At 49.7% G+C, this 25,769-nt stretch overlaps 1 protein-coding gene across 3 annotated transcripts in view; it reads right to left on the minus strand.

Annotated features, from left to right (window-relative positions):
- Positions 1 to 25,769, minus strand: part of LOC134342247 (alpha-2-macroglobulin-like) — a 182,923-nt gene that overhangs the window by 133,394 nt on the left and 23,760 nt on the right. For all 3 annotated transcript variants that reach the window (XM_063040210.1, XM_063040209.1, XM_063040208.1), the window contains exons 4-6: positions 25,668 to 25,720; positions 25,036 to 25,056; positions 10,405 to 10,570 (exon numbers count right to left, since the gene is read on the minus strand). In XM_063040210.1, the coding sequence (XP_062896280.1) occupies positions 10,405 to 10,570; positions 25,036 to 25,056; positions 25,668 to 25,720 (240 nt within the window). The remainder of the gene's footprint in view (positions 1 to 10,404; positions 10,571 to 25,035; positions 25,057 to 25,667; positions 25,721 to 25,769) is intronic.

Raw genomic sequence — 25,769 nt, forward strand, 5'->3', positions numbered from 1 at the left:
TTCAGGGACAGTTATCACCCCTCAACCATCAGGAAGGAGGTACAGGAGCCTCAGGACCCACACCACCAGGTTCAGGGACAGTTATTACCCCTCAACCATCAGGAAGGAGGTACAGGAGCCTCAGGACCCACACCACCAGGTTCAGGGACAATTATCACCCCTCAACCATCAGGAAGGAGGTACAGGAGCCTCAGGACCCACACCACCAGGTTCAGGGACAGTTATCACCCCTCAACCGTCAGGAAGGAGGTACAGGAGCCTCAGGACCCACACCACCAGGTTCAGGGACAATTATCACCCCTCAACCATCAGGAAGGAGGTAGAGGAGCCCAAGGAATGAAGCCCTAATCGATTCAATCTTTACTCCTAACTCAGGTCCTCTAGACCCGGCAACATCCTTGTAAACTTTCTGTATACTCTTTCAACCTTATTTCCATCTGTCCTGAACATACGTTTCTTTATACACGTTCTTTCTAATCTAGGCAGCGTGTTCTGCACCCTCTCTAAAGCAACCCCCCCCCACACACCCTTCTTGTAATGGGGGCGGCCAGAACATGCAGTACTCTAGATGTGGCCTGCACAGAGTTTTAAAAAGTTGACACATGACTCTCCACAGGGTCGCACGAGGCTGCTGATGGTGATTGGCTCAGCCTCCCCACCATCGAGAACATCTTCGACACAGTATAAGAGCAGAGATGTGATGTTGAGGAGACGAGGCTGAGTACAGGGCTACGGTAGCAAACTTTGTCACATGGTGTGAGCAGAATTATCTGCAGCTTAATGTGAAAAAGACTAAGGAGCTGGTGGTAGATCTGAGGAGAGCTAAGGTAACAGTGACCCTTGTTTCCATCCAGGGGGTCGGTGTGGACATGGTGGAAGATTACAAATACCTGGGGATATGAATTGACAATAAACTGGACCGGTCAAAGAACACTGAGGCTGTCTACAAGAAGGGTCAGAGCCGTCTCTCTTTTCTGAGGAGACTGAGGTCCTTCAACATCTGCCGGACGATGCTGAGGATGTTCTACGAGTCTGTGGTGGCCAGTGCAATCATGTTTGCTGTTGTGTGCTGGGGCAGCAGGCTGAGGGTAGCAGACACCAACAGAATCAACAAACTCATCCGTAAGGCCAGTGATGTTGTGGGGATGGAACTGGACTCTCTCACGGTGGTGTCTGAAAAGAGGATGCTGTCTAAGTTGCATGCCATCTTGGACAATGTCTCCCATCAACTACAAAATGGACTGGTTGGGCACAGGAGTACATTCAGCCAGAGACTCATTCCACCGAGATGCAACACAGAGCGTCATAGGAAGTCATTCCTGCCTGTGGCCATCAAACTTTACAACTCCTCCCCTGGAGGGTCAGACACCCTGAGCCAATAGGCTGGTCCTGGACTTATTTCCTGGCATAATTTACATATTACTATTTAATTAGTTATGGTTTTATTACTATTTAATTATTTATGGTGCAACTGTAACGAAAACCAATTTCCCCCGGGATCAATAAAGTATGACTATGACTATGACTTTGACTAAGGCACTCGTGAGACCACACTTGGAGTATTGTGTGCAGTTTTGGGCTCCTTATTTTAGAAAGGATATACTGACATCGGAGAGTGTTCAGAGAAGATTCACGAGAATGATTCTAGGCATGAAAGGTTTACCATATGAGAAACGTCTGGCAGCTCTTGGACTGTATTCCCTGGAGTTCAGGAGAATGAAGGGGGATCACATAGAAACATGCCGAATGTTAAAAGGCCTGAACAGATTAGATACGGCAAAGTTATTTCCCATGGTAGGGGAGTCTAGGACAAGAGGGCACAACTTCAGGATTGAAGGACATCCATTCAGAACTGAGGTGTGGAGAAATTACTTTAGTCAGAGGGTGGTAAATCTGTGGAATTTGTTGCCACGAGCAGCTTTGGAGACCAAGTCATTGGGTGCATTTAAGGCAGAGATAGATAGGCTCTTGATTAGCCAGGGCATCAAAGGGTATGAGGGTGAAGACAGGGGAGTGGGGATGACTGGAAGAATTGAATCAGTCCGTGATTGAATGGGAGAGCAAAATTGATGGGCCGAGTGGCCTACTTCTGCTCCTATATCTTATGTTCTTGTAGGTAGTGCCTCAGGAAGGGGGTATCCTTCACTGAGGACCCCCACCACCCAGGACATGCAGAGGGATAGATAAGATAGAGGCAGGAAATTTGTTTCCACTGGTCGGTGAGACTAGAACTAGGGGAGATAGCCCGAAGATTCGGGGGAGTAGATTTAGGACGGAGACGAGGAGGAACTGCTTTTCCCAGAGTGGTGAATCTGTGAAATTCTCTGCCCGATGAAGCAGGGGAGTTTAAGACAAGGTTGGATAGATTTTTGCAGAGTATGGGGATTAAGGGTTATTGGGGAAAAGCAGGTACATGGAGATGATCAGATGGATCCTACATGTAGAAGGAGATACGGGAGCCTCAGGACCCACACCACCAGGTTCAGGGACAGTTATCACCCCTCAACCATCAGGAAGGAGGTACAGGAGCCTCAGGACCCACACCACCAGGTTCAGGGACAGTTATCACCCCTCAACCATCAGGAAGGAGGTACAGGAGCCTCAGGACCCACACCACCAGGTTCAGGGACAGTTATTACCCCTCAACAAACAGGAAGGAGGTACAGGAGCCTCAGGACCCACACCACCAGGTTCAGGGACAGTTATTACCCCTCAACCATCAGGAAGGAGGTACAGGAGCCTCAGGACCCACACCACCAGGTTCAGGGACAGTTATTACCCCTCAACCATCAGGAAGGAGGTACAGGAGCCTCAGGACCCACACCACCAGGTTCAGGGACAATTATCACCCCTCAACCATCAGGAAGGAGGTACAGGAGCCTCAGGACCCACACCACCAGGTTCAGGGACAGTTATCACCCCTCAACCGTCAGGAAGGAGGTACAGGAGCCTCAGGACCCACACCACCAGGTTCAGGGACAATTATCACCCCTCAACCATCAGGAAGGAGGTAGAGGAGCCCAAGGAATGAAGCCCTAATCGATTCAATCTTTACTCCTAACTCAGGTCCTCTAGACCCGGCAACATCCTTGTAAACTTTCTGTATACTCTTTCAACCTTATTTCCATCTGTCCTGAACATACGTTTCTTTATACACGTTCTTTCTAATCTAGGCAGCGTGTTCTGCACCCTCTCTAAAGCAACCCCCCCCCACACACCCTTCTTGTAATGGGGGCGGCCAGAACATGCAGTACTCTAGATGTGGCCTGCACAGAGTTTTAAAAAGTTGACACATGACTCTCCACAGGGTCGCACGAGGCTGCTGATGGTGATTGGCTCAGCCTCCCCACCATCGAGAACATCTTCGACACAGTATAAGAGCAGAGATGTGATGTTGAGGAGACGAGGCTGAGTACAGGGCTACGGTAGCAAACTTTGTCACATGGTGTGAGCAGAATTATCTGCAGCTTAATGTGAAAAAGACTAAGGAGCTGGTGGTAGATCTGAGGAGAGCTAAGGTAACAGTGACCCTTGTTTCCATCCAGGGGGTCGGTGTGGACATGGTGGAAGATTACAAATACCTGGGGATATGAATTGACAATAAACTGGACCGGTCAAAGAACACTGAGGCTGTCTACAAGAAGGGTCAGAGCCGTCTCTCTTTTCTGAGGAGACTGAGGTCCTTCAACATCTGCCGGACGATGCTGAGGATGTTCTACGAGTCTGTGGTGGCCAGTGCAATCATGTTTGCTGTTGTGTGCTGGGGCAGCAGGCTGAGGGTAGCAGACACCAACAGAATCAACAAACTCATCCGTAAGGCCAGTGATGTTGTGGGGATGGAACTGGACTCTCTCACGGTGGTGTCTGAAAAGAGGATGCTGTCTAAGTTGCATGCCATCTTGGACAATGTCTCCCATCAACTACAAAATGGACTGGTTGGGCACAGGAGTACATTCAGCCAGAGACTCATTCCACCGAGATGCAACACAGAGCGTCATAGGAAGTCATTCCTGCCTGTGGCCATCAAACTTTACAACTCCTCCCCTGGAGGGTCAGACACCCTGAGCCAATAGGCTGGTCCTGGACTTATTTCCTGGCATAATTTACATATTACTATTTAATTAGTTATGGTTTTATTACTATTTAATTATTTATGGTGCAACTGTAACGAAAACCAATTTCCCCCGGGATCAATAAAGTATGACTATGACTATGACTTTGACTAAGGCACTCGTGAGACCACACTTGGAGTATTGTGTGCAGTTTTGGGCTCCTTATTTTAGAAAGGATATACTGACATCGGAGAGTGTTCAGAGAAGATTCACGAGAATGATTCTAGGCATGAAAGGTTTACCATATGAGAAACGTCTGGCAGCTCTTGGACTGTATTCCCTGGAGTTCAGGAGAATGAAGGGGGATCACATAGAAACATGCCGAATGTTAAAAGGCCTGAACAGATTAGATACGGCAAAGTTATTTCCCATGGTAGGGGAGTCTAGGACAAGAGGGCACAACTTCAGGATTGAAGGACATCCATTCAGAACTGAGGTGTGGAGAAATTACTTTAGTCAGAGGGTGGTAAATCTGTGGAATTTGTTGCCACGAGCAGCTTTGGAGACCAAGTCATTGGGTGCATTTAAGGCAGAGATAGATAGGCTCTTGATTAGCCAGGGCATCAAAGGGTATGAGGGTGAAGACAGGGGAGTGGGGATGACTGGAAGAATTGAATCAGTCCGTGATTGAATGGGAGAGCAAAATTGATGGGCCGAGTGGCCTACTTCTGCTCCTATATCTTATGTTCTTGTAGGTAGTGCCTCAGGAAGGGGGTATCCTTCACTGAGGACCCCCACCACCCAGGACATGCAGAGGGATAGATAAGATAGAGGCAGGAAATTTGTTTCCACTGGTCGGTGAGACTAGAACTAGGGGAGATAGCCCGAAGATTCGGGGGAGTAGATTTAGGACGGAGACGAGGAGGAACTGCTTTTCCCAGAGTGGTGAATCTGTGAAATTCTCTGCCCGATGAAGCAGGGGAGTTTAAGACAAGGTTGGATAGATTTTTGCAGAGTATGGGGATTAAGGGTTATGGGGGAAAAGCAGGTACATGGAGATGATCAGATGGATCCTACATGTAGAAGGAGATACGGGAGCCTCAGGACCCACACCACCAGGTTCAGGGACAGTTATCACCCCTCAACCATCAGGAAGGAGGTACAGGAGCCTCAGGACCCACACCACCAGGTTCAGGGACAGTTATCACCCCTCAACCATCAGGAAGGAGGTACAGGAGCCTCAGGACCCACACCACCAGGTTCAGGGACAGTTATTACCCCTCAACAAACAGGAAGGAGGTACAGGAGCCTCAGGACCCACACCACCAGGTTCAGGGACAGTTATTACCCCTCAACCATCAGGAAGGAGGTACAGGAGCCTCAGGACCCACACCACCAGGTTCAGGGACAGTTATTACCCCTCAACCATCAGGAAGGAGGTACAGGAGCCTCAGGACCCACACCACCAGGTTCAGGGACAATTATCACCCCTCAACCATCAGGAAGGAGGTACAGGAGCCTCAGGACCCACACCACCAGGTTCAGGGACAGTTATCACCCCTCAACCGTCAGGAAGGAGGTACAGGAGCCTCAGGACCCACACCACCAGGTTCTGTAAACTTTCTGTATACTCTTTCAACCTTATTTCCATCTGTCCTGAACATACGTTTCTTTATACACGTTCTTTCTAATCTAGGCAGCGTGTTCTGCACCCTCTCTAAAGCAACCCCCCCCCACACACCCTTCTTGTAATGGGGGCGGCCAGAACATGCAGTACTCTAGATGTGGCCTGCACAGAGTTTTAAAAAGTTGACACATGACTCTCCACAGGGTCGCACGAGGCTGCTGATGGTGATTGGCTCAGCCTCCCCACCATCGATGATCCTACATGGTCAGATCAGCCACGATCTTATTGAATGGCAGAGCAGGCTCGACGGGCCAGATGGCCGACTCCTGCTCCTATTTCCTGTGTTCCTTATGCCCTCATCTCATTGCTACCATTGGGGAGGGGTGCAGGAGCCTGAAGGCACACACTCAACGATTCAGGAACAGACTCTTCCCCTCGGCCATCAGATTCCTGAATGGACGTTGAAGCCATGAAGACTGCCTCACTTGCAGTAATTTAATGCCTTTGCAGCGTACTGCTACTGGAAACCAACGGATTCCAAGACAAACACTCAGTGGCCACTTTGTTAGGTGCACCTGCTCATTCATGCAAATATCTAATCAGCCAATCGTGCAGCAGCGATCCATACAGTGAAGCACACCGACGTGGTCAAGAGGTTCAGTTGTTGCTCAGACCAAACAGCAGAATGGGGGCGGGGAGAAGAAATGTGATCTAAGTGACTTTGGGTGCCAGACAGGGTGGTCTGAGGATCTCAGAATAGAAATATACGCAGAAATCTACAGCACATTACAGGCCCTTCAGCCCACAATGCTGTGCCAACCATGTAATCTACTTTAGAATACTTTAATCTGCTGATCTCCTGGATGTTCACACACAGCAGTCTCTAGCGTTCACAGAGGACGGTGTGGAAAGCATCCAGAGAGCATCGGGCAGTTCTGTGGGCGAAAACGCCTTGTGAATGAGAGAGCTCGGAGGAGAGTGGCCAGACTGGTTCGGTCTGACAGGGAGGGGGCAGTAATTCAGGCGTAAGAACATCTCTGAACACGCAACACGTCAAAGTGGACGAGCTGTCTTTTGGTCTATCATTGAACGCCCAATTTCCTGCGGTCTCTCATTGGTTCAATTATGTTTTTTTATTCCATTATGGATTTACTGAGAATGCCCGCAGGAAAATGAATATCAGGGCTGTATCTGGTGACAGAGGTGTACATTGATAACAAATTTACTTTGAACTTTGAGAGTCAGTGAAGGACCACACCCCCAAGAGGACGGGCATTTAACCAGTGTGCAAAAGACAACTGTGCAAATACAAAAAGAAAGAAATAATAATAATAAATAAATAAGCAATAAATATTGAGAACATGAGATGGAGAGTCCATAGATTGTGGGAACCTTTCAGTGATGGGACAGGTGAAGTTGAGTGAAGTTATCTCCTATGGTTCGGGAGCCTGGTGGTTGAGGGGTAATAACTGTTCTTCAACCTGGTGGTGTGGGACCTGAGGCTCATGTACCTCCTTCCTGATGGTTGAGGGGTAATAACTGTCCCTGAACCTGGTGGTGTGAGTCCTGAGGCTCCTGTACCTCCTTCCTGATGGTTGAGGGGTAATAACTGTCCCTGAACCTGGTGGTGTAGGTCCTGAGGCTCCTGCACCTCCTTCCTGATGTTTGAGGGGTGATAACTGTCCCTGAACCTGGTGGTGTGGGTCCTGAGGCTCCTGTACCTCCTTCCTGACGGTTGAGGGGTGATAACTGTCCCTGAACCTGGTGGTGTGGGTCCTGAGGCTCCTGTACCTCCTTCCTGACGGTTGAGGGGTGATAACTGCCCCTGAACCTGGTGGTGTGGGTCCTGAGGCTCCTGTACTTCCTTCCTGATGGTTGAGGGGTGATAACTGTCCCTGAACCTGGTGGTGTGGGTCCTGAGGCTCCCGTACCTCCTTCCTGATGGTTGAGGGGTGATAACTGTCCCTGAACCTGGTGGTGTGGGACCTGAGGCTCCTGCACCTCCTTCCTGATGATTGAGGTGTAATAACTGTCCCTGAACCTGGTGGTGTGGGTCCTGAGGCTCCTGTACCTCCTTCCTGTTGGTTGAGGGGTAATAACTGTCCCTGAACCTGGTGGTGTGGGTCCTGAGGCTCCCGTATCTCCTTCCTGCTGGTTGAGGGGTGATAACTGTCCCTGAACCTGGTGGTGTGGGTCCCGAGGCTCCTGTATCTTCCTGTTGGTTGAGGGGTAATAACTGTCCCTGAACCTGGTGGTGTGGGTCCTGAGGCTCCTGTACCTCCTTCCTGTTTGTTGAGGGGTAATAACTGTCCCTGAACCTGGTGGTGTGGGTCCTGAGGCTCCTGTACCTCCTTCCTGATGGTTGAGGGGTGATAACTGTCCCTGAACCTGGTGGTGTGGGTCCTGAGGCTCCTGTACCTCCTTCCTGTTTGTTGAGGGGTAATAACTGTCCCTGAACCTGGTGGTGTGGGTCCTGAGGCTCCTGTACCTCCTTCCTGATGGTTGAGGGGTGATAACTGTCCCTGAACCTGGTGGTGTGGGTCCTGAGGCTCCTGTACCTCCTTCCTGATGGTTGAGGGGTAATAACTGTCCCTGAACCTGGTGGTGTGGGTCCTGAGGCTCCCGTATCTCCTTCCTGATGGTTGAGGGGTGATAACTGTCCCTGAACCTGGTGGTGTGGGTCCTGAGGCTCCTGTACCTCCTTCCTGATGGTTGAGGGGTGATAACTGTCCCTGAACCTGATGGTGTGGGTCCTGAGGCTCCCGTACCTCCTCCCTGACGGTTGAGGGGTGATAACTGTCCCTGAACCTGGTGGTGTGGGACCTGAGGCTCCTGCACCTCCTTCCTGATGGTTGAGGGGTAATAACTGTCCCTGAACCTGGTGTTGTGGGTCCTGAGGCTCCTGTACCTCCTTCCTGTTGGTTGAGGGGTGATAACTGTCCCTGAACCTGGTGGTGTGGGTCCTGAGGCTCCTGTATCTTCCTGATGGTTGAGGGGTAATAACTGTCCCTGAACCTGGTGGTGTGGGTCCTGAGGCTCCCGTACCTCCTTCCTGACGGTTGAGGGGTAATAACTGTCCCTGAACCTGGTGGTGTGGGTCCTGAGGCTCCTGTACCTCCTTCCTGATGGTTGAGGGGTGATAACTGTCCCTGAACCCGGTGGTGTGGGTCCTGAGGCTCCTGTACCTCCTTCCTGTTTGTTGAGGGGTAATAACTGTCCCTGAACCTGGTGGTGTGAGTCCTGAGGCTCCTGTACCTCCTTCCTGATGGTTGAGGGGTAATAACTGTTCCTGAACCTGGTGGTGTGGTGTACTTGTTCCGAAGAAATATTGGATCACAAAAGCATGAGGATCCAATGGTGGGGGGTCGGGGGAGGTGAGAAGCCAGAATAAGCAGATGAGGGGAGAGAGGGGAAGCAGTGAGGAGGATGCTAAGAGGATGCAGGGTGACTTGGATAGGTTGGGTGAGTGGGCAAACTCATGGCAGATGCAATTTAATGTGGATAAATGTGAAGTTATCCACTTTGGTGGCAAAAATAGGAAAACAGATTATTATCTGAATGGTGGCCGATTAGGAAAAGGGGAGGTGCAACGAGACCTGGGTGTCATTATACACCAGTCTTTGAAAGTGGGCATGCAGGTACAGCAGGCGGTGAAAAAGGCGAATGGTATGCTGGCATTTATAGCGAGAGGATTCGAGTACAGGAGCAGGGAGGTACTACTGCAGTTGTACAAGGCCTTGGTGAGACCACACCTGGAGTATTGTGTGCAGTTTTGGTCCCCTAATCTGAGGAAAGACATCTTTGCCATAGAGGGAGTACAAAGAAGGTTCACCAGATTGATTCCTGGGATGGCAGGACTTTCATATGAAGAAAGACTGGATGAACTGGGCTTGTACTCATTGGAATTTAGAAGATTGAGGGGGGATCTGATTGAAACGTATAAGATCCTAAAGGGATTGGACAGGCTAGATGCGGGAAGATTGTTCCCGATGTTGGGAAGGTCCAGAACGAGGGGTCACAGTTTGAGGATAGAGGGGAAGCCTTTTAGGACCGAGATTAGGAAAAACTTCTTCACACAGAGAGTGGTGAATCTGTGGAATTCTCTGCCACAGCAAACTGTTGAGGCCAGTTCATTGGCTATGTTTAAGAGGGAGTTAGATATGGCCCTTGTGGCTACAGGGGTCAGGGGGTATGGAGAGAAGGCTGGGTTCTGAGTTGGATGATCAGCCATGATCATAATAAATGGCGGTGCAGGCTCGAAGGGCCGAATGGCCTACTCCTGCACCTATTTTCTATGTTTCTATGTTTCTATGAGTGATAAGTGACAGGTGAAGGGGAAAGGTCGGAAGGAGGGGAATGAACTGAGAAGTTGGGGGGGAGGTGATAGATGGAAGCGTACAGGGATGAAGAGAAGGAATCTGACTGATGGGGAGAATGCTCCACGGGAGAAAGGGAAGAAGGAATACCAGAGGGAGAAGATGGGCAGATGAGGAGAAGAGAAGAGGTGAGAGGGAATGGGAGGATGAGAGAAGGAGGGAGAGGGGGGAAGAGATTACCAGAAGTTGGAGAAATCGATGTTCATGCCATCGGGTTGGAGGCCACACAGACAGAACATGAGGCGTTGATCGTCCAGGTTCCCAGGACGCTGAGGAGATGGCAGGAGGTGGGAGTCTGAGCGGGAACGGCGGGCGGGCAGGGGGTCCCCCTGGCCTTGGGGTTACTCACCATATTCCTCAACCGTGAAGGTGTGGAACTTCTTCCCTTTCAACGTGATCACCTCGATCTTGTACGTCCCCATCAGGGGCTCCGGGTTCAAGTCGTAGCTCAGGTCCACGATTCCCTGCTTGTGCTTCACATTTCTCCACTGCCCAATCCGGTTTTGCTGAGGGTCCTGGGGGAAGGAATATCTCAGCTCATCACTCATCGTCTCTCTCTCTAACCTTCTCCTCAATCCTCTCTCTAACCCTCTGTCCCTTCTCTCTAACCTTCTCTCCCCAATCCTCTCTCTAACCCCTTGTCCCTTCTCTCTCATCCTCTCTTCCCAATCCAGTTTTGCTGAGGGTCCTGGTGGAGGAATAACACAGCTCCTCACTCATAGTCTCTCTCTAACCCTCTGTCACTTCTCTCTAACTTTCTCCCCAATCGTCTCTCTCATCCTCTCTCTCTAATCCTCTGTCCTCTCTAACCCTCTCTCTAATCCTCTGTCCCTTCTCTCTAACCCTCTCTCCCCAATTCTCTCTCCAATCCTCTGTCACTTCTCTCTAACCTTCTCCCCAATCCTCTCTCCCCAATCGTCTCTCTCATCCTCTCTCTAATCCTCTGTCCCTTCTCTCTAACCCTCTCTCCCCAATTCTCTCTCCAATCCTCTGTCACTTCTCTCTAACCTTCTCCCCAATCCTCTCTCCCCAATCGTCTCTCTCATCCTCTCTCTAATCCTCTGTCCTTTCTCTCTAACCCTCTCTCTCATCTTCTCGCTCTAATCCTCTGTCCCTTCTCTCTAACCCTCTCTCCCCAATCTTCTCTCCAATCCTCTGTCGCTTCTCTCTAACCTTCTCCCCAACCGTCTTTCTCATCCTCTCTCTAATCCTCTGTCCATTCCCTGTAACCCTCTCCCCCATCCTCTCTCTCTCTAACCCTCCTCTCTCGTCCTCTCTCTCCAATCCTCTCTCTCTAATCCTCTGTCCCTTCTCTCTCATCCTCTCTCTCTCTAATCCTTTCTCTCTCTCGAATCCGCTCCCTCTCCAATTCTCTCTCTCGCTCTCTCCATTCTTCTCTCTCTAATCCTCTCTCTCATGCTCTCTCTCTTTATAATCCCCTCTCTCTCTCTCTCTCTCTAATCTACTCTCTCACTTTCTCACCACATCAGGAGACTGTGATGGTCTTTAGGAAGACTAAACCTGCACTGTTCCCTGTTACTATTGATGGCGAGGACATGGATGTGGTGAGGACCTGGGGGTGCACCTGGTGACAGACTCGAGTGGAGCACCAACACAGAGACTGTGTACAAGAAGGGACAGAGACACCTCTACTTCCTGAGGAGACTGAGGTCCTTTGGAGTATGCAGGCCTCTCCTTCACATGTTCTACCAGTCTGTTGTCGCCAGTACTATCTTCAATGCGGTGGTGTGCTGGGGCAATGGCACCAACACGGGTGATGCCAACAGGCTCAATAAACTGACTAGACAGGCTGGCTCTGTTATAGGAGTCAAACTGGACACTCTGGAGGCAATTCTAGACAATGTTTCTCACCCTCTGCAGGCCACCTTGGCTGAAACAGAGGAGCACTTTTAGTCATAGAACATAGAACATAGAAATTTACAGCACATTACAGGCCCTTCGGCCCACAATGTTGTGCTGACCATGTAACCTCCTCCAGAAACGGCTTGGAATTTCCCCACTGCATAGCCCTCTATTTTTCTAAGCTCCACGTACCAATAAGAGTCTCTTAAAAGACCCTGTCGTATCTGCTTCCACCACCGTCGCTGGCAGTGCATTCCACACACCCATCACTCTCTGTGTGAAAAACTTACCCTTGACATCTCCTCTGTACCTATTTCCAAGCACCTTAAAACTGTGCCCTCTTGTGCTAGCCATTTCAGCCCTGGGAAAAAGCCTCTGACTATCCACACGATCAATACCCCTCATCGTCTGTCAGGTCGCCTTTCATCCTCCGTCGCTCCAAGGAGAAAAGGCCGAGTTCACTCAACCTATTCTCGTAAGGCATGCTCCCCAATCCAGGCAACGTCCTTGTAAATCTCCTCTGCACCCTTTCTATAGTTTCCACATCCTTCCTGTCGTGAGGTGACCAGAACTGAGCACAGTACTCCAAGTGAGGTCTGACCAACATTACTTTACAGCTGTTGAACTCAATCCCACGGCTGATGAGGGCCAATACACCATACGCCTTCTTAACCACACAGTCAACCTGTGCAGCAGCTTTGAGTGTCCTATGGACTCGGACCCCAAGATCCCTCTGATCCTCCACACTGCCGAGAGCCTTACCATTAATACTATATTCTGTCTTCAAACTTGACCTACCAAAATGAACCACCTCACGCTTGTTTGGGTTGAACTCCATCTGCAACCTCTCAGCCTGATTTTGCACTCTATCACTGTTCGGCTGTAACCTCTGACAACCCTCCACACTAACCACAACACCCCCAACCTGACTAAGACAACTGCACTGCTCCAAAGAGCGCATTACGAGGTCAAACTTACCCTCGGCCATTAGGCTCTATAATGAGTCAATGTACAGCTGGGGGAAGTGATAAACCCCCCCACCCCTGTTAGACTGTTTGAGGTAACTTACTTTTTACTCTTTCTTACTTCTCTCCTAATATTTGCACATCTGTGCATTTGTAATGCTACTGTGACACTGTAACTTACAAACGTTTGTACTTGGGATCAATAAAGTATCTAACTATCTATCTCTCCTTCTCCCACCTCTCTCTCTCTTCTCTCCCAGCTCGATCAGTCTCTCTCACTCTCTCCTCCTCCCCAGCTCCAGGTCTTTCTCTCCCCCTAACCTCTCTCTCCCTCCTCCACCCATCTGTCTATTCTCTCTTTGCCCCAGCTCTGTCTCCCCCCCCATCTATCCATCTCTCTCTCTCTTTTCCCGCAGCTCTGTCTCTCCCCTCTCTCCTCCGTCTGTCTCTCTCTCTTTCCCCCAGCTCTGCCTCCCCCCTCTCCTCCATGCATCTCTCTCTCTTTCCCCAGCTCTGTCTCTCCCCTCTCTCTCCTCCATCTGTCTCTCTCTTTCCCCCAGCTCTGCCTCCCCCCTCCTCCATCCATCTCTCTCTCTTTCCCCCAGCTGTCTCTCCCCTCTATCAGTCTCTCTCTCTTTCCCCCAGCTCTGTCTCCCCCCCTCTCTCTCCATCCATCCGTCTCTCTTTCCCCCCAGCTGTCTCTCCCCTCTCTCTCCCCTTCTCTCTCCTCCATCCATCTCTCTTTCTCTTTCCCCCAGCTGTCTCTCCCCTCCTTCTCCTCCATGTCTCTCTTTCCCCCAACTCTGTCTCTCCCCTCTCTCTCCCCTTCTCTCTCCTCCAACTGTCTCTCTTTCTCTTTCTCTCTCTCTCACCACAATCCATAGAAACTACAGAAAAACTACATCACAGAAACAGGCCTTTTGGCCCTTCTTGGCTGTGCCGAACCATTTTCTGCCTAGTCCCACTGACCTGCACACGGACCATATCCCTCCATACACCTCCCATCCATGTATCTGTCCAATTTATTCTTAAATGTTAAAAAAGAACCCGCATTTACCACCTCGTCTGGCAGCTCATTCCATACTCCCACCACTCTCTGTGTGAACAAGCCCCCCCAATGTTCCCTTTAAACTTTTCCCCCCTCACCCTTAACCCATGTCCTGTGTTTTATTCTCCCCTTGTCTCAGTGGAAAAAGCCTGCTTGCATTCACTCTATCTGTACCCATCATAATTTTATATACCTCTATCAAATCTCCCCTCATTCTTCTACGCTCCAGGGAATACAGTCCTAACCTATTCAACCTTTCTCTGTAACTGAGTTTCTCAAGTCCCGGCAACATCCTTGTAAACCTTCTCTGCACTCTTTCAAACTTATTTATATCCTTCCTGGAATTTGGTGACCAAAACCGAACACAATACTCCAGATTCGGCCTCACCAATGCCTTATACAACCTCATCATGACATTCCAGCTCTTATACTCAATACTTTGATTAATAAAAGCCAATGTACCAAAAGCTCTCTTTACGACCCTATCTACCTGTGACGACACTTTTAGGGAATTTTGTATCTGTATTCCCAGATCCCTCTGTTCTACTGCACTCCTCAGTGCCTTACCATTAACCCTGTATGTTCTACCTTGGTTTGTCCTTCCAACGTGCAATACCTCACACTTGTCTGTATTAAACTCCATCTGCCATTTTTCAGCCCATTTTTCCAGCTGGTCCAAATTCCTCTGCAGGCTCTGAAAACTTTCCTCACTGTCTACTACACCTCCAATCTTTGTATCATCAGCAAATTTGCCGATCCAATTTACCACATTATCCATCTTTCTCTTCTCTTTTTGCCCAGCTGTTTCTTCCCTCATTCTCTCAGTGTGTCTGTCTCTGTATCTATCTCTCTCTTCTCTTTCCTCCGAGCTCTCTCTCCCCCATTTTCTTGAACCCTTTCCCCCCTACATCTCCCTCCACCCTCCCTCCATCTCTCCCTTCCCGTCTTTTGTTCTCTCCCTCTCTCCCACTCTCTTTTCCCCTCCCCCCCGTCTTTCCCAACCTCTCTCACTCCCCACCCTCCCAGAGCTCCCTCCTCAAACAACACCACCCCCCCCCCAACACTTCATCATGCCGTTCATACAAGAGAAAAGATCCTGGCCTAATTCGACCCAGATTTGGACTGGACTTGTACTGGAATGACCTCGGATTGGCTCCTGGGTTTGACCATGATAGGTCCTGGATTTGGCCGGGATTTATTCTACATATATCCTGGATTATTCCCAGATTCGGCCTGGCTGATCCCAAATCTGGCCATGATTGCCCCCACATTGTGGTCAAATTATTCCCAGACTGGATGCAGAATAGTCCTGGATCTGAGTTGTATTCCTGTGCCCAGGTGACTGCTGAACCGTGTCTATGCCCACCGGGACAAGCCAGCGAGAACTGTGAGGGTCATGTTTTTTGACTTCTCCAGTGCGTTCAACACCATCCGCCCTGCTCTGCTGGGGGAGAAGCTGACTGCGATGCAGGTGGATGCTTCCCTGGTATCATGGATTCTGGATTACCTGACTGGCAGACCACAGCACGTGTGCTTGCTACACTGTGTGTGTCCGACAGAGTGATCAGCAGCACTGGGGCTCCACAGGGGACTGTCTTGTCTCCCTTGCTCTTCACCATTTACACCTCGGACTTCAACTACTGCACAGAGTCTTGTCATCTTCAGAAGTTTTCTGATGACTCTGCCATAGCTGGATGCATCAGCAAGGGAGATGAGGCTGAGTACAGGGCTACGGTAGGAAACTTTGTCACATGGTGTGAGCAGAATTATCTGCAGCTTAATGTGAAAAAGACTAAGGAGCTGGTGGTAGACCTGAGGAGAGCTAAGGTACCGGTGACCCCTGTTTCCATCCAGGGGGTCAGTGTGGACATGGTGGAGGATTACAGATACCTGGGGATACGAATTGACAATAAACTGGACTGGTCAAAGAACACTGAGGCTGTCTACAAGAAGGGTCAGAGCCGTCTCTATTTCCTGAGGAGACTGAGGTCCTTTAACATCTGCTGGACGATGCTGAGGATGTTCTACGAGTCTGTGGTGGCCAGTGCTATCATGTTTGCTGTTGTGTGCTGGGGCAGCAGGCTGAGGGTAGCAGACACCAACAGAATCAACAAACTCATTCGTAAGGCCAGTGATGTTGTGGGGATGGAACTGGACTCTCTCACGGTGGTATCTGAAAAGAGGATGCTGTCCAAGTTGCATGCCATCTTGGACAATGTCTCCCATCCACTACATAATGTACTGGGTGGGCACAGGAGTACATTCAGCCAGAGACTCATTCCACCGAGATGCAACACAGAGCGTCATAGGAAGTCATTCCTGCCTGTGGCCATCAAACTTTACAACTCCTCCCTTGGAGGGTCAGACACCCCGAGCCAAGAGGCTGGTCCTGGACTTAATTCCTGGCATAATTTACATATTACTATTTAACTATTTATGGTTTATTACTATTTATTATTTATGGTGCAACTGTAACGAAAACCAATTTCCCCCGCGATCAATAAAGTATAACTATGACTATGACTAGAGTAAACATCAGCGTGTCCCAGCATGTCTTCCCCGCCCACCCCCTCCTAAAGGCCAACAAGCACCCCGGCCCCCTCCCCATGTGTCTCAGAAGCCCTTGCCTCTCCCCATCCCCTCCCACAAGGTCAACAAACTCGTATGAGAGGGAGGAGAGGCAGGTGATAGAGAAGGGATGCGCTCAGACCGGTGGTTTGAGAGGTGAGATTAATGCGAGGAGTGTCATGAATAAAGCGGATGAACTTAGAACGTGGATCAGTACTTGAAGCTATGATGTTGCGGCCATTTACAGAGACTTGGATGGTGCAGGGGCAGGAACAGCTACTTCAAGTGCCAGGCTGTAGATGTATCAGAAAGGACAGGGAGGGAGGCAAAAGAGGTGGGGGCATGGCACTGTTGATCAGAGATAGTGTCAAGGCTATAGAAGAGGAGGAAGTCATGGAGGGATTGTCTACTGAGTCTATGTGGTGAAAGTTAGGAACAAGAAGTGGTCAATAATTCTACACAGAACATAGAATAGTACAGCACAGCACAGGTCTTTCGGCCCACAATGTTGTGCCCACCCTCAAACCCTGCCTCCCATATAACCCCCCCCCCCAAATTCCTCCATATACCTGTCTAGTTGTCTCTTAAACTTCACTTGTGTATCTGCCTCCACCACTGACTCAGGCAGTGCATTCCACGCACCAACCACTCTCTGAGTAAAAAACCTTCCTCTAATATCCCCCCCTGAACTTCCCACCCCTTACCTTAAAGCCATGTCCTCTTGTATTGAGCAGTGGTGCCCTGCGGAAGAGGTGCTGGCTATCCACTCTATCTATTCCTCTTATTATCTTGTACACCTACTGGGTGTTTTTGATAGACCGCCCAATTGTAACAGGGACATCGAGGAGCAGATAGGGAGACAGATTCTGGAAAGGTGTAATAACAACAGGGTTGTTGTGGTGGGAGATTTTAATTTCCAAAATATTGATTGGCATCTCCCCAGAGCAAGGGGTTTAGATGGGGTGGAGTTTGTTAGCTGTGTTCAGGAAGGTTTCTTGACACAATTTGTAGAGAAGCCTACAAGAGGAGAGGCTGTACTTGATCTGGTATTGGGAAATGAACCTGGTCAGGTGTCAGGTCTCTCAGTGGGAGAGCATTTTGGAGATAGCGATCACAATTCTATCTCCTTTACCATAGCATTGGAAGGGATAGGAACAGACAAGTTAAGAAAGCGTTTAATTGGAGTAAGGGGAAAGATGAGGCTATCAGGCAGGAACTTGGAAGCATAAATTGGGAACAGATGTTCTCAGGGAAATGTACGGCAGAAATGTAGCAAATGTTCGGGATATTTGCATGGAGTTCTACACAGGTACGTTCCAACGAGACAAGGAAAGGATGGTAGGGTTGAGGAACTGTGGTGTACAAAGGCTGTTGTAAATCTAGTCAAAGTGAGAAGAAAAGCTTACGAAAGGTTCAAAAAACTAGGTAATGACACAGATCTAGAAGATTATTAGCAGGAAGGAGCTTAAGAATGAAATTAGGAGAGCCAGAACGAGAGCCAGAAGGGGCCATGAGAAAGCCCTGGTGGACAGGATTAAGGAAAACCCCAAGGCATTCTACAAGTATGTGAAGAGCAACATGATAAGATGTGAGAGAATAACACCTATCAAGAGTGACAGTGGGAAAGTGTGTATGGAACCGGAGGGAGATAGCAGAGGTACTTAATGAATACTTCACTTCAGTATTCACTACGGAAAAGGATCTTGGCAATTGTAGGCGCAAACACAAGGAATTCTGCAGATGCTGGAAATTCAAGCAACACACATCAAAGTTGCTGGTGAACGCAGCAGGCCAGGCAGCATCTCTACGTGACTCCCTTGTCCATTCGTCCACCCCATCCCTCCTCACTGATCTCCCTCCTGGCACTTATCCGTGTAAGCGGAACAAGTGCTACACATGCCCTTACACTTCCTCCCTTACCACCATTCAGGGCCCCAGACAGTCCTTCCAGGTGAGGCGACACTTCACCTGTGAGTCGGCTGGGGTGATATACTGCGTCCGGTGCTCCCGATGTGGCCTTCTATATATTGGCGAGACCCGACGCAGACTGGGAGATTGTTTTGCTGAACACCTATGCTCTGTCTGCCAGAGAAAGCAGGATCTCCCAGGGGCCACACATTTTAATTCCACATCCCATTCCCATTCTGACATGTCTATCCACGGCCTCCTCTACTGTAAAGATGAAGCCACACTCAGATTGGAGGAACAACACCTTATATTCCGTCTGGGTAGCCTCCAACCTGATGGCATAAACATTGACTTCTCTAACTTCTGCTAATGCCCCACCTCCCCCTCGTACCCCATCTGTTACTTATTTATATACACACATTCTTTTCCTCTCTCTCCTTTTTCTCCCTCTGTCCCTCTCACTATACCCCTTGCCCATCCTCTGGGTTCCCCCCCCCCACCTTATCCTTCTCCTGGACCTCCTGTCCCATGATCCTCGTATCCCTTTTGCCAATCACCTGTCCAACTCTTGGCTCCATCCCTCCCCCTCCTGTCTTCTCCTATCATTTCAGATCTCCCCCTCCCCCTCCCACTTTCAAATCTCTTACTAGCTCTTCCTTCAGTTAGTCCTGACGAAGGGTCTCGGCCTGAAACGTCGACTGTATCTCTTCGCAGAGATGCTGCCTGGCCTGCTGCGTTCACCAGCAACTTTGATGTGTGTTGCTTGACAATTGCAGGGATGATTTACAGTGGACTGAAAAGCTTGAGCATATAGATATTAAGAAAGAGGGTGTGCTGGAGCTTTTGGAAAGCGTCAAGTTGGATAGGTCACCAGGACTGGATGAGATGTACCCCAGGCTACTGTGGGGTGTGAGAGTGGAGATTGCTGAGCCTCTGGCAATGATCTTTGCATCATCAATGGGGACGGGAGAAGTTCCACAGGATTGGAGGGTTGTGACTGTTGCTCCCTTATTCAAGAAAGGGAGTAGAGATAGCCCAGGAAATTTTAGACCGGTGAGTCTCACTTCAGTGGTTGGTAAGTTGACGGAAAAGATCCTGAGAGGCAGGATTTATGAACATTTGGAGAGGTATAATATGATTAGGAATAGTCAGCATGGCTTTGTCAAGGGCAGGTCATGTCTTACGAGCCTGATTGAATTTTTTGAGGATGTGACGAAACACATTGATGAAGGAAGAGCAGTAGGTGTAGTGTATATGGATTTCAGCAAGGCATTTTACAAGGTAACCCATGCAAGGCTTATTGAGAAAGTAAGGAGGCATGGGAGCCAAAGGGACATTGCTTTGTGTATCCAGAACTGGCTTGCCCACAGAAGGCAAAGAGTGGTTGTTATCGGGTCATATTCTGCATGGAGGTCGGTGACCAGTGGTGTGCCTCAGGGATCTGTTCTGGGACCCACTCTCTTTGTGATTTTTATAAATTACCTGGAAGAGGAAGTGGTGGGATGGGTTAGTAAATTTGCTGATGACACAAAGGTTGGGGGTGTTGTGGATAGTGTGGAGGGCTGTCAGAGGTTACAACGGGACATTGATAGGATGCAAAACTGGGCTGAGAAGTGGCAGATGGAGTTCAACCCAGATAAGTGTGAGGTGGTTCATTTTGGTAGGTCAAATATGATGGCAGAATATAGTATTAATGGTAAGACTCTGGGCAGTGTGGAGGATCAGAGGGATCTTGGGGTCCGAGTCCATAGATCACTCAAAGCTACTGCGCAGGTTGACTCTGTGGTTATGAAGGCGTACGGTGTATTGGCCCTCATCAACCGTGGGATTGAATTTAGGAGCCGTGACGTAATGTTACAGCTATGTAGGATCCTGTTCAGACCCCTCTTGGAGCACTGTGCTCAGTTCTGGTCGCCTCACTACAGGAAGGATGTGGAAACCATAGAAAGGGTGCAGAGGAGATTTACAAGGATGTTGCCTGGATTGGGGAACATGCCTTATGAGAACAGGTTGAGTGAACTCGGCCTTTTCTCCTTGGAGCGACGGAGGATGAGAGGTGACCTGATAGAGGTGTATAAGATGATGAGAGGCATTGATCATGTGGATAGTCAGAGGCATTTTCCCCAGGTCTGAAATGGCTAACACGAGAGGGCACAGTTTTAAGGTGCTTGGAAGTAGGTACAGAGGAGATGTCAGGGGTAAGTTTTTTTTAAACTCAGAGAGTGGTGAGGCGTGGAATGGGCTGCCGGTGACGATGATGGAGGCGGATACGATAGGGTCTTTTAAGAGACTTTTGAATAGGTACATGGAACTCAGAAAAATAGAGGGCTATGGGTAACCCTAGGTAATTTCTAAGGTAAGAACATGTTTGGCACAATTTTGTGGGCCGAAGGGCCTGTATTGTGCTGCAGGTTTTCGATGTTCTATGTTTCTAAACGCCCCCCCACCCCACGTGTCCCAGCACACTTCCTCTCCCAACCCCTTCCCACAAGGTCAACAAGCACCCCAGCCCCCACCCCGTGTGTCCCAGCAGGACTTCCCCTCCTCACCCCCTCCCACAAGCTCCCCAATCCCAGTCCCCGCCCTGACCACCAGAGATCGGCCTATCTTGTTGGAGGCTCATGGAAGGGCCCGAACATATGTGTACGGTTCCAAAGCTGGGATTGAATCCACCAGCGTAGGCCCAAGCCAGGCCTTGACTTTATCCCCGAGCTTCTGGAACCTTCCCCGGGCCTAGAGGTCGGAACATAATCCTTGTTGGGGAATGATCCCTCTAATTTTTATGGCCAGTGGGCACAAAAATCTTGCGCTGTTGTTTTGACAACAACATGGGCGCACTGGATAACATCTTCAACAAAGATGGGATCAATAAGCCTGTTCTAAAATCTGCAGACAAAACGTCACAATCTCCACGTTGTTAACACCGTCCACGTCAGAAACTGGAAATGGACATGCGACTGTGTGCAAAAGGAAATGACCTAGCACTTTCCCGGCATACATGACGAATAAGCTTTTCTCGGGCTTCCAGTCGGGTACAGGGATTGACCACAACCATCATTTTGACGGCAAACTCTGCCCTCCTCATCAGCGACGATGCCTAGACATGTCCAGTCTGGTGGTATTTATACCCTGTCGTTCGTTCCTCCCTCCTGATTGGCCAGTTCTCATCCAATCAGGTTTCCGCTCTCCCACCTTGTTGGCAATCAAGTTCCAGTTCTAAATTCGGCTATGTCCACACTAGAGCGGATAAATCCGTAACCGAAGCCTTTCCTCTTCATTCTTCACTTCTCCGGGTTGAACTCCATCTGCCACTTCCCAGCCCAATTCTGCATCCTATCAATGTCTCTCTGCAACCTTTGACAATCCTCTACACTATCTACAACACCACCAACCTTTGTGTCGTCTGCAAACTTGCCAACCCACCCTTCTACCCCCACATCCAGGTCATTAATAAAAATCACGAAGAGGTCCCAGAACAGATCCTTGTGGGACACCACTAGTCACAATCCTCCAATCCGAATGTACTCCTTCCACCATGACCCTCTGCCTTCTGCAGGCAAGCCAATTCTGAATCCACCTGGCCAAATTTCCCTGGATCCCATGCCTTCTGACTTTCTGAATAAGCCTACATGTGGAACCTTGTCAAATGCCTTACTAAAATCCATATAGATCACATCCACTGCACTACCCTCATCTATATGCCTGGTCACCTCCTCAAAGAACTCTATCAGGCTTGTTAGACACGATCTGCCCTTCACAAAGCCATGCTGACTGTCCCTGATCAGACCATGATCCTCTAAATGTCCATAGATCCTATCTCTAAGAATCTTTTCCAACAGCTTTCCCACCACAGATGTAAGGCTCACTGGTCTATAATTACCTGGAATATCCCTACTACCTTGTTTGAACAAGGGGACAACATTCGCCTCCCCCCAATCCTCTGGTACCATTCCTGTAGACAACAAGGACATAAAGATCCTAGCCAGAGGCTCAGCAATCTCTTCCCTCGACTCGTGGAGCAGCATGGGGAATATTCCGTCAGGCCCCGGGGACTTATCTGTCCTAATGTATTTTAACAACTCCAACACCTCCTCTCCCTTAGTATCAGCATGCTCCAGAACACTAACCTCACTCATATTGTCCTCATCATCATCAAGTTCCTTCTCATTGGTGAATACCGAAGAGAAGTATTCATTGAGGACCTCGCTCACTTCCACAGCCTCCAGGCACATCTTCCCACCTTTATCTCTAATCGGTCCTACCTTCACTCCTGTCATCCTTTTGTTCTTCACATAATTGAAGAATGCCTTGGAGTTTTCCTTTACCCTACTCGCCAAGGCCTTCTCATGCCCCCTTCTTGCTCTTCTCAGCCCCTTCTTAAGCTGCTTTCTTGCTACCCTATATTCCTCAATAGACCCATCTGATCCTTGCTTCCTAATCCTCATGTATGCTGCCTTTTTCCACCTGACTAGATTTTCCACCTCACTTGTCACCCATGGTTCCTACACCCTACCATTCTGTATCTTCCTCACCAGAACAAATTTATCCCTAACGTCCTGCAAGAGATCTCTAAACATCGTCCACATGTCCATAGTACAATTCCCTACAGAAACATCTTCCCAATTCACACCGGCAAGTTCTAGCCTTATAGCCTCATAATTTGCCCTTCCACAATTAAAAATTTTCCTGTCCTCTCTGATTCTATTCTTTTCCATGATAATGCTAAAGGCCAGGGAGCGGTGGTCACTGTCCCCCAGATGCTCACCCACTGAGAGATCTGTGACCTGACCCGGTTTGTTACCTAATACTAGATCTAGTATGGCATTCCCCCTAGTCGGCCTGTCAACATACTGTGACAGGAGTCCGTCCTGGACACACTTAACAAACTCTGCCCCGTCTAAACCATTGGAACTAATCAGGTGCCAATCAATATTAGGGAAGTTAAAGTCACCCATGATAACAACCCTGTTATTTTTGCACCTTTCCAAAATCTGCCTCCCAATCTGCTCCTCTGTATCTCTGCTGCTACCAGGGGGGCCTATAGAATACCCCCAATAGAGTAACTTCTCCCTTCCTGTTCCTGACTTCCACCCATACTGTCTCAAAAGAGGATCCTGCTACATTACCCACCCTTTCTGTAGCTGTAATAGTATCCCTGACCAGTAATGCCACCCCTCCTCCCCTTTTTCCGCCCTCTCTATCCCTTTTAAAGCACTGAAATCCAGGAATATTGAGAATCCATTCCTGCCCTGGTGCCAGCCAAGTCTCTGTAATGGCCACTACATCATAATTCCATGTACGTATCCAAGCTCTCAGTGTTTGTTTTTTTTTTAGTTTTAGGTCTTCCTGCACGAGAGCCAACAGCTGTCCCTCATTTGGCAATTTCCTTTTTTAAGTTTTTCTGGTCTGTAACTGCACAAACGCACACTTTCACAGCGAGATTCAACACCAAACGTTGCTTGTTTTCTGTAGATGTGTCCTGCCCTCGCCAAGTAGGAGGAGATTCGCCTGAATACCCGTTTTAATGTGGACGGAGGTATTTTCAAAAACGCCAGGTGTGGACGCCTATCGATTTTACGCGAAACCGGCGTTTTCAAAGTTATCCAGTCTAGTGTGGACGTAGCCTTCGAGCGAGACCGTTGTCTTTGTTAAAGATCTTTTCCTCTGGTTTTATTTCAATGGCTTCCTTCACCGGGCAATACCAAAAGCCATTGGCACGGTACAATAGTCTTCTGCGCGGTGGAGACCCGCAACAGGGAGCACAGGAGGTGTATCTGTTTGGGTTACCCAGAGAAATCGGCAGTAGCAAAACACTGCGCTCGCAATGGCCATAGATTTGGCAAACCCACTGTGCTGTGCCGATGGAGTTTGGGACCACCTGGTGAAGGAAACCATTGAAATAAAACTGGAGGGAGAGACACTGAACAAAGATGAAGGTCTTGCTCTAAGTAAGAAATGGAATTCGATTGTAAACAAGTTGGAACAGCAGAAAACTGATTGGATGAGGACTAGCCATCAAGAGGGATGGGATGACTAGACATGCCCAGCCATCATCCAAAATATTGGTCATAATCGATACCAGTACCCAGCTAACGAGGTAGAGGGTGACAACCTTTTGTGTGCAGTTTAAGTTCCTTTGTGCGCTTGTAGCAAAAGATGTGTGCACATGCCCACCTTAAAGAGAACATTGGTTTGGGGTGAGAATCACCGTCAGAGGCCTGAGCCAGGGCCTACCCCATCCCTGAACTCCCAGAATGGTCCCTGGGCCCAAGGGTTGGAAAATAATCAGGCTGGGTTCAAATTCAACAGCGTAGGCCTCAACCAAGAAGACCCGGACTGGAGCTCCCAGAACAGTCCCTGGGCCTAGGGTACATGCCTGTTCCAGCTGGTGGTCTTATTCACCAGCTTAAGGCCTGAGACAGGCTCCGATCCAGCCCCAAGTTCCCAGTACAATCCCTGAGCCCGGGGTCCGCGTACGATACCACCTGGATCACTAGCGCAGGCCTCAGCCAGGGCCCTGCCTTATCCTCGGACTCCTGGAATGTTTCCTGGGCCCAGGAAGATGGACGTCGCCCCCTGACCTGGTGCAGGGCAAGGCTGAGGCCTGGATCCTGTCGACGGGACTCACCCAGAGTGTTATCAGCGGGTACTGCAGAGAGAAACAGAGAAGCCACGTTGGTGGTGGGATCGAGGAAGGGGGGAGGCTGAAGGAGGGGGAGATGGAGGGAAGGACAGGGGGAGGGGGACGGAGGGGCAAGGGAGAAGGAAGACAGATGGGGCAATAGAGGACCAGACAAGGGGGAATGGAGGAGGGGCAAGACTGAGAAAGGTGTCGGGGAGAGGGAGGCCCCTCCCAGGAGGGATGGATATCACTGTGAATAGAGGGATGGAGGGAAAGAAAAAGGATGGAGGGTGAGAGGATCGGAGGTGAGAGGAGGGAGTGTGCGAGAGGGAAAGGGGTGAGGAAGAGGAAGGAGGGCGGGATAGGAGACGAAGGGGGAAGAAAAAGATGGAGGGAGGGCAAGAGGAGCAGAGGGGGAAGAGGGAGAGGGCGAGAAGGGTGGGAGCAGCAGGCTGCGATGGAGTTGGGGGGAGAGGTTGGCCAACAGGCCATTGAGCAGGAGCAGGCGAACAAGGCCCCAGTTGTGGGCGGAGTCGGAGGGGAGAAGAGAGGGAGACAGTGGATGGAGAGGGGGAGCGAGGGCCGGCGGTGCTGGGGTGGGGCAGGAGACACGCAGTGCATGGGACGGACTCCCTCACCTGCTCGTCGGCCGGCAAGAAATCCTGCGTCAGAGAGACGACACGGAACCGCACTGGAAGACAAGGCGCAGAGTGAGATCCCAGAGGGAATGACCCCCAACC

The sequence above is a fragment of the Mobula hypostoma genome, unplaced genomic scaffold (genome assembly GCF_963921235.1).
Source record: "Mobula hypostoma unplaced genomic scaffold, sMobHyp1.1 scaffold_70, whole genome shotgun sequence".
Lineage (NCBI taxonomy): Eukaryota > Metazoa > Chordata > Chondrichthyes > Myliobatiformes > Myliobatidae > Mobula > Mobula hypostoma.